At 29.5% G+C, this 13208-nt stretch overlaps 2 protein-coding genes across 2 annotated transcripts; both read right to left on the bottom strand.

Moving 5' to 3' along the window:
* Positions 1-3817: 3817 nt before the first annotated feature.
* On the bottom strand, positions 3818-8633 carry LOC113392481 (carnitine O-palmitoyltransferase 2, mitochondrial). Its single transcript, XM_026628945.2, has 8 exons — positions 7930-8633; positions 7401-7579; positions 6712-6982; positions 6082-6272; positions 5403-5572; positions 5057-5170; positions 4222-4523; positions 3818-4074 (listed from the first exon to the last, which is right to left on the bottom strand). Exons 1-8 carry the CDS (start codon positions 8541-8543, stop codon positions 3948-3950), a joined length of 1968 nt encoding a protein of 655 aa, XP_026484730.1. The 5' UTR covers positions 8544-8633; the 3' UTR covers positions 3818-3947.
* A 2207-nt stretch (positions 8634-10840) lies between these two features.
* Positions 10841-13081, bottom strand: LOC113392492 (uncharacterized). Its single transcript, XM_026628955.2, has 3 exons — positions 12737-13081; positions 12516-12658; positions 10841-12443 (listed from the first exon to the last, which is right to left on the bottom strand). Exons 1-3 carry the CDS (start codon positions 12945-12947, stop codon positions 10929-10931), a joined length of 1869 nt encoding a protein of 622 aa, XP_026484740.2. The 5' UTR covers positions 12948-13081; the 3' UTR covers positions 10841-10928.
* Positions 13082-13208: the final 127 nt, after the last annotated feature.

Raw genomic sequence — 13208 nt, 5'->3', positions numbered from 1 at the left:
GTGCGTGAAATCTATCAAACAAAATTCTATTGAGTTGATTTCACAGTAATTAATAAAAAAAGGAGATAATATTTTTTGGTTCAATACTTTCTAAAAATATGCTTGATTATCCCTCTTTCTTTTGAGGTATTATTTACGTAGATATCTTGTACATTAGCAAAGTTATGACTTAGTAACTGATATGAGGGAGAGGAATTGTATGTAAGTAAAAAAACATTCATAATTAAATAATAAATTTGTTATGTTCTAAATGCCCGCCATGGTTGCGGATACAGGCACGAGTACGTTTCCTGATCTGCGTAGTTATAACTTTTAATAGCATCTCCAGCTTCATGGTGTCGAAAGCCGCACCCATCTTTAAGTCATCCTATATATATTTGTCTGAATTATGTTCCAATGTAAGAAAATATATATTTAAAGTATAACCTAAATTCATTTGGAGACTCGTTCATTATTATTAAGCATTTTATTCGGAACGTTTGGGCCTAAAATGTTTTAAAGGATTTTAGTATTTTTTTTATGTCCAATGTTTTAAATAACATATATTTTTTTAAATATACATATATTTACAAGTATCAAATAAAATGTCAATGAATAGTTTTAAAATATGGAACTACTACGAATATGTGCCCTTTACAGGATGAAAGCGGGAAGATCGATAACAGTCGTCGCTGAATTAACTCTTCAGCTTCAGCGACTCACAAGTCTGGTCAGTTGAGAATGCATTATTGGTGCAATATATTATTTTAATTTTACGATACATCATAATACTACATTACTCTTATCATACTATTATATACTTATATACTACTCTTATAATTTGATATAGATATGAATCATAATTTATTACATAACTGCTTACACGGATTTTTGCAATTCAATTGATGCAGACACGTACTCGCTAAATATAGCTATGCATTTTTAAAGTTAAAACATTCGGCAACCGCGCATTTTTTGTGTAAGATTTAAATTTGTAACTAAAATAAATGAAATAAATTAGTCTTAATATAAACTTTATAGTGTAGCTATTTTTGAATGAGTACAAGTAGGTAGTTATAATTATATTTTTTTCTGTTTTTGAGCATAATGTTGTCTTGGCCAATAACAACTTAAGCAATCAATATCGAACTTGTGAGTTTCCAGGGCCGGACCGTGAGTTTATGGGACCCTGGGTTAATACTACTTAGGGGCCCACCTACTTACTCAAAGTATAGAAAAAAATGAGACAGTAAAATATTTGATTTATATTATATTATTCCTTAGTTTTATACAACCGTAAACCGTGACAAATTTCAAAGCAACTTTTCTGCACTTTCCTTTGGATAGTTCATTAATTTGCTCCTCACATTCTAGGTTCTTAGTTAAATCTACATTTATAGACAAAACGGATAAATGGTTAAGACGTGAGTTTGACATCGTCGTTCTGTATTTATTCTCCACTAGCTGTGCCCGCGACTTCGTGCGCGTTTCATTTAATAAAATCGTTATTGTTCAGTTCCCAGATTTTAATATAACTTATTAATTCTGTATTAGGCAGCTTTTGTGATATTAAGTCTTTGGTGGGAGGCAGACGTGACGGCGGAGTGGTGGCATGCGCGAGGGCTGCGCGCGGTACTGGAAAGTTTTTGGACATTGCAGCGTGACTTTATTATTATTTTATATATAATTCTAATATAAAACTGGCCTTAGTTACTCCTTATTACATCAGCTATCTGTCAGTGAACGTCCGGTCAAAATTGGTCCAACCATTCCAGAAATTAGCCGGAACAAACAGACAGACAAACAAAAATTGAAAAAAAATGATATTTTGGTATATGTACCGTGAATACATACATATGCATTTAGTAAAAAGCTGTTATTTTAATATTACAAACAGATAATCCAATATTATTATATGTATAGATATATGCCATCCTGGAAAAGCAGCGCTCGGCTTCATATGCTTGTGATTGGTAAAGCTAAATATATTTTTAATATTACATAGCAGTTAGGGAATACGTCAACAAGCATTGCATTAAATTCCATTATTTTAACTGCGATGTGTTTAAATGAGGCTTACATAAAAAATAGAACAATTTTCGCTTACGCCTATTTAACTTCCTTTTAATTACATTTACATAAACATAACATAATCAGCCTGTAAATTTCCCACTGCTGGGCTAAGGCCTCCTCTCCCGTTGAGGAGAAGGTATGGAGCATATTCCACCACGCTGCTCCAATGCGGGTTGGTGGAATACACATGTGGCAGAAATTCGTTGAAATTAGACACATGCAGGTTTCCTCACGATGTTTTCCTTCACCGCCGAGCACGAGATGAATTATAAACACAAATTAAGCACATGAAAATTCAGTGGTGCCTGCCTGGGTTTGAACCCGAAATCATCGGTTAAGATGCACGCGGTCTAACCACTGAGCCATCTCGGCTCTCATTCATCAAATTACATTTACAGCTTTAATCGATTGAGATCATAAGTCATTCTTAAGTCACTTTAGTCATCTGAATCAGTCTCAGTCAACATTTTTTCTATCTCAGCTGTTCTATAATTTTTGTTAGTACTTGCTTTCTAGTTTTCTTTGTTCGTATTTTTAAGTACAGCTTCCAAATTACCTTTGTCAGGTTTATAGATATCTTCCGAAAGTAACATTTTGGACACGTTCTACTCTTTTGTCAATTTCTTTTGCTTTCTTTCTTTTCTCTTTTTAACGCTTTCTCTTCTTTAATTTTTTTTTTTCATTTCCTGAGCTTTCCATTCGGCTGATGTTAGTACAAAAGGCGCCTTGGTATTTTATCCCTTTTCTTTGTGGCGTTTTAGGTAGCACAAAAATATCTTGTAGTTTAATTATAGTTGTATTACTTAGCCAATGATTGATCAAAGATTTATTGAATGGGTTTGATTAATCGAAGTATTCGCAGGACTGCAAAAACCATACGATCTGTTTAATTCTTTCGCATTAACGTCTATTTTTGACTTTCACTTAGCTTTTTTTTTAGTTTTACGAGGAGGAAAGGATTTTTAGGTGCAGTTTATATTTAGGTATATTAGGATTATGAAATTGTTGGAAATGAAAATTAACTTTAAAACGTGTGGAATATTTTTATTTAAAATAACAAGTTTAAAAATGCTTTACTTTAAATTATTTTTTAAAAATATAAAAATGCAAAACCTTATAGAAAATTAACATTTTGTAAAAAATAGATTTATATTTAGATTTACATTTCTTCAGCGAAATATAACTGCTATATTAAGACAATTTATAAAAAACAAGTAATGTCCTTGCCTTGGATTATCTGAATTGCAGTGAATTTTATAGAAAAATAATAATTTTTACTGTGATTCAAATTTAAAAGAATGGAAAAATAAACATTTTCCTTAACATTTTATAAAGGTCATATAAAAAATATATGAAACAAAATAGATGAATACAAAAGATAAATATTATATATTAATAAAGAGGGCTGCACTAAATTAGTTTCTATTTAAGCCATCAGATAGTTTTAAGTCTGTATAAGTCAGCACTAGAGTACAATTATTAGTATTAGTTTAGAAATTACAATCCCCATCTAAAACTATAAAGCTAGTGTAATTCAGTAAGAGTGAATGTTGTGAAATTTATTTTGTTATATACATATATAAAGTTACAATAAATTCAGTATCACTTCAAAAATACAATAATCACTTAATATAAAAAATATATATTTCATATAGATATGTGTCATTAAAAAATATAATAAAGAGTGTAAATATGATTCTAGATTTCTTTAAATAATCATCTTATACAATAATCATAGATTTTATTATTGATTAGTAAGCATATTTAGTTTGGAATTTGATTAAGCCCTATATATAATGCAGACAATCAAAACGATTGTCAAAAATTTTAAAAATAATTACATTATTAATTGCTTTAAACATTTCTGCTTTATAAAAATAAATATATTATTTCTACTATCCCGATAAAATTTTTGTAATATCAACAAACGACTTATGTAAAGCTTCGACAAACTGAGTGCTGTTGTTATGAGCTTTATAGCTTGCTACGGCTGCTCCAAGCTTATCAGGAAAAGCAGAGTACCTGAAATTGAAAAATTATCATTCAAATAAATACGAAATATGAATAATTCTCACAAATAAATATCTGAATTATTTTTGTGAAAGCTTATTGTGCTTCAGACAAAAAATATTTTATAAGACAAAAATAATGGATAGACTAGAAAATTACCCAATGCCGAATCCTTCTTTAGCGACAGGACCAAAACCTCCAGCCAAAACACTAGGCGCGGACAAAGTGCTAGTACTTAGAATTGATTTATTCAGGAACTTATATTCATAAGAGTCATATAGCTCATGTTTTGGCATGTTGTTCTCTTCTGCTATCTTCATTAATGCAAATATATGACGGTCGAACCCTTGACCCATAGCTGCCTGCTTCACTAATACCGAATGATATGAAGAGCACTCTTGCATTATTGAACGAAGTTCTTGATATGATGGTTTGTTTGAGTGGAGTATTTCACAAAATGCCTAAAAAGTTTATAACAAATAAAAATGATTATATATTTTTTATTATTCTGGATATAAAAATTAAGTATCTTTTAGAGATGAGATTTCAATAGTTACATGAGTAAAGTATGAATATATAAAAAGAATGAATACTTTAAAGCAAAATTTTCAATTCCATGTCTTAAATTTCTGTTGTTAATATTTAAAATCGATTATTAGAAATACATCCTTAATAAAAATATTGCTAGTTGGTGTATTAGTATGGGTTGTATTATCTATCATTATAATGGAAAGCTAAAAAAAATTTTATTAAAAAATATAATGATGATAAAATCTTATTGGGTTCTGACTATACAGTCTGAGTAAGCCTTGAGTTTGGAAGCACAGAGTTTAAATGGGTGCCTGCACTCTCTCTAGTCATATATATAATCAGATTCTCAATCAATAGGATTATGAGAGTGAGGAAATAGAATGTCTATACATGTTTGTGACACATATGTTACATCTCTGTTGAAAAAATTCACCGCAATAAATATATAATTATATCATCTTACCTTTGTTTTATCAGTACAAGGTCGCATTGTTTCAGTTCGTCCATGCTTAAAGGCAGATGTACTACAAGATTCATATGTGCCCACAAATTTACCGTTTATAAGGTGATATGCAGCCTAAAATAATTTATATCCAATTAATAATTTTTCCTTTCTTATTTGGCTCTTTAATACTTTGTGCTCTTCGGATGAATTCTTACAGAACTAGAACAGTTATATAGAAGCCTTGTTCTTAGAAATATATTGCCGTAAGAGGATATTTTTATTCATTTATATTATTAAGAAATATTCATATATGTATATCAATTTTATATAATTAGGTAAAAAGAAAATATTTAAGAGAAGTTACCTGAAATGCAAGCTGCATTATACAGTCAGGACTAACTTTAAATTTCTTACAAGCTCCTTTTGTTAAACCTTCATATAAAATATAGTCAATGCTTAAAGAATCACACCAATCCTTGTATTCCATTTTGGCCTTCTCAATAAAACTCTTTGATTTATCATCAATGTTGAATTCTGTAAAAACTTTTTAGAATCAAGCAATTTGTAAGACTTCAGTATACATATTAGGTTATTAAAGAAAGTGTTATTTGTACAATATAAATTATTTAAGGTTGCAGTTAATATAAATTCATTTTATATAGTATTAACTGCAATTAAAATAAGATTATTAATTAATTATATTATAATATTATAATTTTTTAATCAACCTTTGCAAATGAGAGTAATTTTATCTGCAGTCTAAAATGAACTTTCTTTAATTCCTCCATGCTCATTTTGAGTTTGTTCAAATATAAATAGTTGTTTTTTTTTTCATTATTATCCATACTATAGCTTAGACAAAACTAATTTACAGGCAAGCAGTTCCTTTAAAATAAGTAATAATGCAAGTTAAATTTAAACCTATAAATTATTATTTTTTATATGCTATACTATACTATAGATGCATTTTAATTAGAAATATCAGCTTCAAAGCAACAGTTATAATATTTGTATTACACTTTTATTATGAAAAATAAACATACCTAACTTTTTAACTGTAATATTGTTATTTGAAGGCTTTGTATCTGGGTTTATAAAAGGATTAGTTGTAGTTTCTGTATAAATATCTTGGAAGAATCTAAGAACTGCAACTCCATCACCCCATGAATGTTCGAAGTTAATACCAGACACACCATCTTTAGTCACTATCATACTGAATGATTTGTCAAACCATCTGTAATGAAAATAAATCATAATCATTAGGCAGTTCATTTAAATTTAATATTTATTAAACAAAAACATAAGTTGGTTGGCTACAAAAATGTAAGATGTCATTATGCATCTGATGTTTGTTTGATGTGGTATAATGGTATGGTGGTAAGGCTTCATGCAGGCCATCTCAGGTTCTGGGTCCCCGTTATTTTACTACCAAACTGCAGTACTTTGTATTGCTATGTTTCAGGTTATTGGTAGGGTTTTATACAGGACGCTTAGTACATCCAATACCAGTTGTATTATAATTTCCATCTAATTTTTATAGCTTTTTCTTCTGAAACTTGTCCTAATATTTGTGCACCTGATTCCAGGTGAGTATAAAAACCAATAGAGATGTCTCAACTTTTAGACCCATTTGAACAAGGCATTGATTCTAATTAAAGAAATCATTATTTTACCTGTTTAGCCCATCTGCGTGTAAAAATTGTGTCAATATTCTATGTTTATTATCTCCAATAATGAAATCATCTAATACTAAATTAAAAATAGCAGAATCAATTTTTCTTAATAATTCATGATTTCCAGTTTCTTCTAAATGTTTCCGTTGATTAGCCCATTCATTTCTATTTTGACTAGTCAGTATTCCTAATGGGTAGGTGGCTTTTGGAGAATTATCATTAATAATGTTTGATAAATTTCCCAAAAATTCAGAAGGTGATAAAATATTGCCTGTAAAGTACAAATATTCAATATGTGATATACATACAGATAAAATATACAACCTTATTTTTAACTTTGTATGTGTTTATAAAATATTTATATAATTGAAAAAGATATATAATTCATCACTGTCTCGATTTTGAAAGTGCTTTATAACACAGTTAAATAGAAATATGACATTTAGTTGCATGTCAAAAAATAAAATAATATTTAATTTGAGTGCTCAATCAAACTATAATGGATCAGGAACCAATGATATTCTAATAAAAATTTATTTACTAGAACATCATTGTCAGGAACATTTTAGAATTAACAAATATAAAATATTTATAATTAAAATATTTTTACAAAACATATGAAAAGTATTTAAACATAAATTTTTCACTTATTTAAAAAAAAAAAAAACATATTTGTATATTATAATTACCATCAGAGTCTAATACATCAAAGATGTAAAAATTTCCATTTTTCTGAACAACCACATGATTACAAGTTGGATCTTTGAAAATTTTGTCTTTATTTAACAAAGGCAGACGAGTTGCATTAAATAAACCTCCAAACTGACTCATGTCCAAAGGAAAAGCCCCTAATAAATATGCACCATACCTGAAATAATACATTAAATTGAAACGATAATTTGATATAACAATTACAAACACATAATATCATATTTTAGAAGATATTTTGTATGTAATTACATATTAATTACTTAAATCCTATAAATAATCTTTGTCTTTAATATTAAATTAAATATTGTTCATTAAAATAGGTTTGTAACTTTGAATATTGTAATGTTGTTATAAGCACTTGTGTAAAGGTATCTAGAATAGCATTGTCTATTTTTTCTTTAAATTTTTGATAAAATATATCAGGTATAAAAAAGGCAATCCAGGTATAGTCTAGTTCATGATAATATGCAAAAAAATAATAACAAGAACAATTGAATAATTTCTTACCATGATAAATTTTCTGGAAGTAAACCAGTAATAGTTCTGAATAAAGAAGTGTTACTTTTTTTGGGTTGCAAGTGGAATACTTCAGGTTCAAGAATTTGTTCTCTTAGAGACAACATAAATCTTACAGCACTTACTAGTAGATTAGTTGCTCTTATCAGCTGATCATTATATTCTGGCCTAGTATCATTTTGAAATACCAAAAGGGGATTATAATTGATTGGCAATGGAGCACGATCTCTTAGATATATATCAAACCAGTAATCCGAGATATAACTGGTATGTTTATTAGCTTTGTCCTTAGCAACAAGTTTTCTCTGTAATTCTTTACCCTCATTTGTTACAAAACTATTAGTTCTTTTGACAGCTTCAGAGTATTGCTCATTGGTAAGTAAAGGTTTCAATGCACTTAAATATCTATCTTGAGTATTATTTAATTCCGGGATGGGCAAGCGCGGTAATGACTTTTGGAAATGCATTGTGGGGACTTTACTTCTTTGTAAATATTGATAACCTACATCTCTTACATTTTTCACTTTTTTTGTAATGTTTCGAATCACAGTTACATTTTTTATATGTAAATTGTTGGAGTTTAAAACTTTGTTAACGGTAAGCATTGTATCCCGAATTTATATCCTTATTATACAGCTAATTACCAATTAAAATACCTAATAAGAAAGGCACTTATTCACATAGGCACATATAAAGTCCTGAGTGGTTACCTATTTACCGTATAAATAACAACTTATATTTATTTAAACATTAACTATATAAAAAATAAAATGTACGTTATATCATGAAATTCAATTAAATTCTTAGTTTAATGGCTTTTAGTTGTGCCGACAGGGCACAGTACGTTATATCATTACCCATAAACTACAAACAAGACATTACTGATTACACTTGTCACTTAGCAGTACAAAAAAAAAACAAGATTAATGGATAATTAGTGCTGCCAGAATACAGTCGTTGTTTAACTTGAGTGTCGCGACCACCAACTTCTAATTTTACCCACCAACCAGGGCTGCCAGTAGTGCTATCTCATTTTATAAGGCTAGATCATTGAAATTAGACAAATATGATTATTATACAAAGTAACAAACCGTTTAAGCAGTGTCACCGTAAATATACAGTCTGTGAGTTACAGTAGTATCACTGTAATTCGCAGACATATTTTGGATACAAAATATGTATAATTTAGTAAAATTATACATATTTTGTATCCAATTATACGCGTAACTTTATATTATATTAGTATAGTAATATGCAAGTGCTAATATTACTAAACCTAAAATAGAAATTACCCGCCAATTTGCAGCGTTGATGATAACTTGTTTCTTTTGAATGTCTACTAAAACATCCAAATAAAATTCTTTTGACTTTTAGTATCTTAATAATACAATATAGAAATTGATAGAGTAAATTGGGGTACACCGTAATACAATATATTTTCTATTTATACATTGTATTGACAACGATGAAATTTTAAGAAGAGATAATGAATAAATCATGTGCTCGTTCTTGTTGTTTTACCTTGCATTTATGATTTATACCCAATCTTTTTCTGGTAGGATTTGTTTTCTATCCATCCTTCACCAGCGATAGAGTTGGCACTGACAGACTTAAATACAGCACGTCCACTCTATCAATGAAGTCAGACGTAGATGAGAGATTAGTCCATGAGAAATTTATGCATTGATTTTAGTGGCGACATATACCCATTATTGGCCTACTCTCGGTCTAGAATGCTGACGACAGCATATAATTCTTGCTTGAAAATATAATTCTCATAGTATTGGTACAAGGAACAAACACAAACTTGTTACTCCTGTTACTCGAATGCATAGAGTCAGTAACTCTTTTGTGGGGCAATGTATACGGTTTTACAATAGGATCCCAGAAAGCGTTCAAAATGCTTCTGTTGCCAAATTTAAAAAAATTGTTAAGGAGCGCTTGTGTGCGATAGGGTACTATACAATAAGTGAGTTTATGATTTATAGCACACCTTGGGAATGAAACAATCGCCTCCTAGCTATTTCTAGTCATATACAAAAAAAAGACCCGCTGAGTTTCTTTCGCCAGTTCTTCTCAGGTCAGGGTGTTTCCTTTTCCGAACCGGTGGTAGTGTTTAATTTGACTATCAATAAGTAAGTATAATACTTCTATATTGAATAAAGGAATTTGAGTTTGAGTTTACAAGTGTTGTTAGTCCAGGTTCTTTTTTTTACCGAGAGAATCAACGGGAAAATGCTGTTTCTTGCTACCATTTCATGCAGATGTTTGTAAAGTAGCTATTTTTATATACTTAAGTCAATAATGTAAAAAATCTTATAGTTCGTTCCACTGAATACTCGCATCTTATTGTTGATGTATGCGGGTAGAGATAAGCGAGACGAATCTGGAGAAAATCCTAAGTAATGATTTGAAGGTCATGCGCATTTAGCAGTGAGCACTGAGCACACAAGGGCAATTCCTTAAGAGCTCGTTTCCTATATTGAGACTACATAAATTGACAAAAATATATAGTTTTTTGCAACATCTGAAAACACATTAAAAAATTCTATGTTTGTAAAATAAAACTCACAACTTAGGTATATATCAAATTTTATTTTCCACAGAAACAAATGTGCTTAAAAAAAAACAAAGATTGAGATTCAATATAAAAATCTAAGCAACTGCCTTCTTATGCAGATTTAAAGCTTATCTAATACATTTTAGATTTATTTTAGTACAACCCACATGTTACACATTATGAAAGAATATTAGTTATTTAATAATAATAGTAAGTAAATAGGAACAACATATAAACTTAATAAAAATTAGTATCCATAGTTTATATTAAAGTATTAGACATATAAAAATAATATAACATGTTAAAATCTCAATTAAACTTGGAAGATAAATATAATTTCCTTAAAACTTAAATGTCTACATCATATTTACGTAAAATTGTATCTTTGGTGAGCTAGTAACATTAATTATGTTTGGGATCTAATACTTTTTTATTTTTCCAATTTAAAAATAATTGCTGAGTTTGGAGGAAATGTAATTTTATCAAAATATAAGATCTCACCAATTAAGGAAGCATTGGTAGCTGCAACAACTGTTCCTCCATAAAACATTGTTGATAAATCAGTTGTTATTGGCTGGTTGCCAAGATTACCCACAAAAACACATGTATTTCTACGAGGATACCATCGTTCAATAACAACTAGATTCTCTTCTGTATTGTGAACATCCATATTTTTTAATACTTCACCATCTTTATATATTTCCCTTAAGTATATGGTTGGAGTGTTCAATCTTAATCCTATTAGATTTTTGATTACATTTAAGTAATAAAATCTTGGTTCCAAATCGGATTTAGAATTCCAGGGCTGTATGGAAGCACTATTATCACTCTTATTATCATTTGAAAATATCATTGGCACTAAATTGTGTATATGTCTATGCTCATGGAAATCACCTTCTATTTCTTTTTCAGACAAGCCACCAAACCCTATTTCATCTCCATAAAATATACTAACAGTACCTGGTAATACTAATTCAAGTGCTGTTAATGCAAGAGTATTATTTTGATGTTTAGTGGAAATTCTTTCACTGTTTATATTACCAATATTCCAATGCACCCAGGGATGATGAGGTTTTTTCCAAAGAATACCAGATACTACACGGTTAATATGATCTTTTAAGCCATTTATACCATTTTGCAAGTCCAAGTTCACATCAATTAAATCAATTCTATTAAGCAAGATTGTAAGACTTGTACCTTTAGCTTTTTCCAATACAGCCTCACTTGCTATAAAAATTTTATCATTTCCTAAAATTTGTTTCCAAAGCTGAAGTGATTTTCCAAAATTATCATTATCAATAAATTTTTCTAGATCTTTCAAATAGAATCCATCTACATTTTGTGCCCTTGACCAATAGGCTATTGCAGCAGATGTTGGATCAAAGTTATTATCCTGAGGTTCTATTGAAAAAACAAAAGTATTGTTTGTTTCATAAGAAACATGAGATTCAACCATACTTTTCACTGGGATATCTAATATCACTCCCATGTCTCTCTTATGAGCTGCTATTATTAGATCTTGAAAATCTTTCAAAACTCCTATACTTCTATCAATAACCAATAGTGAAGTTGTATTGTAATAATGTTCCGGATATTCAGCAGATTCAAATATATAATTGAGGTGAATAGATGAAGCACCTAAATCTTTAATATAATCTAACTTCTTGACAAGACCTTTTAAATCTCCAATACCATCGTTATTTGAATCTTTAAAACTAGCTGGAAAAATTTCATAGAATACTTTCCCTTGGTACCAGGGCAGATCAGGATTACAGGTTTTAGGTATATTAATGACCATTGCTATAATTGCTCCTAAGCAAGCAATGAGTATTGAGAGAACAAACCAAAGCAAAATTTTTCGAATAATACCCCAGTTCCAGTTGATGAAGTTGGGTAATTTTCTGTTGCTGATACTGAGACTCCCATTAAGCTTGCAACTTTCAGGCTGGAAGGAAAAAAGGTAATATGTAGTATCCTAAATAATAAATAATATTAGAATAAAATCATTATATCATACCTGTCCCATAATTATGTCACCATTTTTACTGAGAGTTTGATAATCCAACATACTGATATTATTAATAAGTTGTGCACTGACAGGATCTTGAACAACTGAATTCGAATCTGCTGAAGAACTAGAATCACCTGCACATGTTTCATCTACAATAAATTAAAAATGTAGTATAGTTTACTAAACACAACAAAATCTAAAATAAAGCATATTATAATTTTATGTACCTGAATTTTTTATTTCCATTTTTTGATCATCACTTAAAGTTAAAAAAGGACCTTCATTCATTTGTTCTGATAAGGGATGTTTAAAATCTAATGGAGTAGGACTAGGGGTCAACGGCAGTAATAAGCATGTAGAAGACTTTACTTCACGAAGATAATCCAAGGTCTCAAGTTCGTTATTACCATTATTACTGCTCTCAGGAAGGTCGTTCATATTTAGATTTCAAACGTTATAGTAGTATAACCTGCTTTAATATAAAATGGGTTTATTTCGTCACTAATTATTCGTGTCAATTGATTGTATTTTTTCAACAATGGAATTTGATATATCGATTATCGAACATTAATAGGACCCCGGATGACAGGTTATGTTGTGATTTGTCATGATGACATTGGCAAGCATGATAATTATCATTAGTATGTTACGAAATGACAATAGGCTATTTGACAATGCGAAAAATAAAGTATTAATTAC

The sequence above is a fragment of the Vanessa tameamea genome, chromosome 10 (genome assembly GCF_037043105.1).
Source record: "Vanessa tameamea isolate UH-Manoa-2023 chromosome 10, ilVanTame1 primary haplotype, whole genome shotgun sequence".
Taxonomy (NCBI): Eukaryota; Metazoa; Arthropoda; class Insecta; order Lepidoptera; family Nymphalidae; genus Vanessa; species Vanessa tameamea.
The sequence above is the reverse complement of the archived record's forward strand: the minus strand, read 5'-3'. Positions and strand labels throughout refer to the sequence as shown.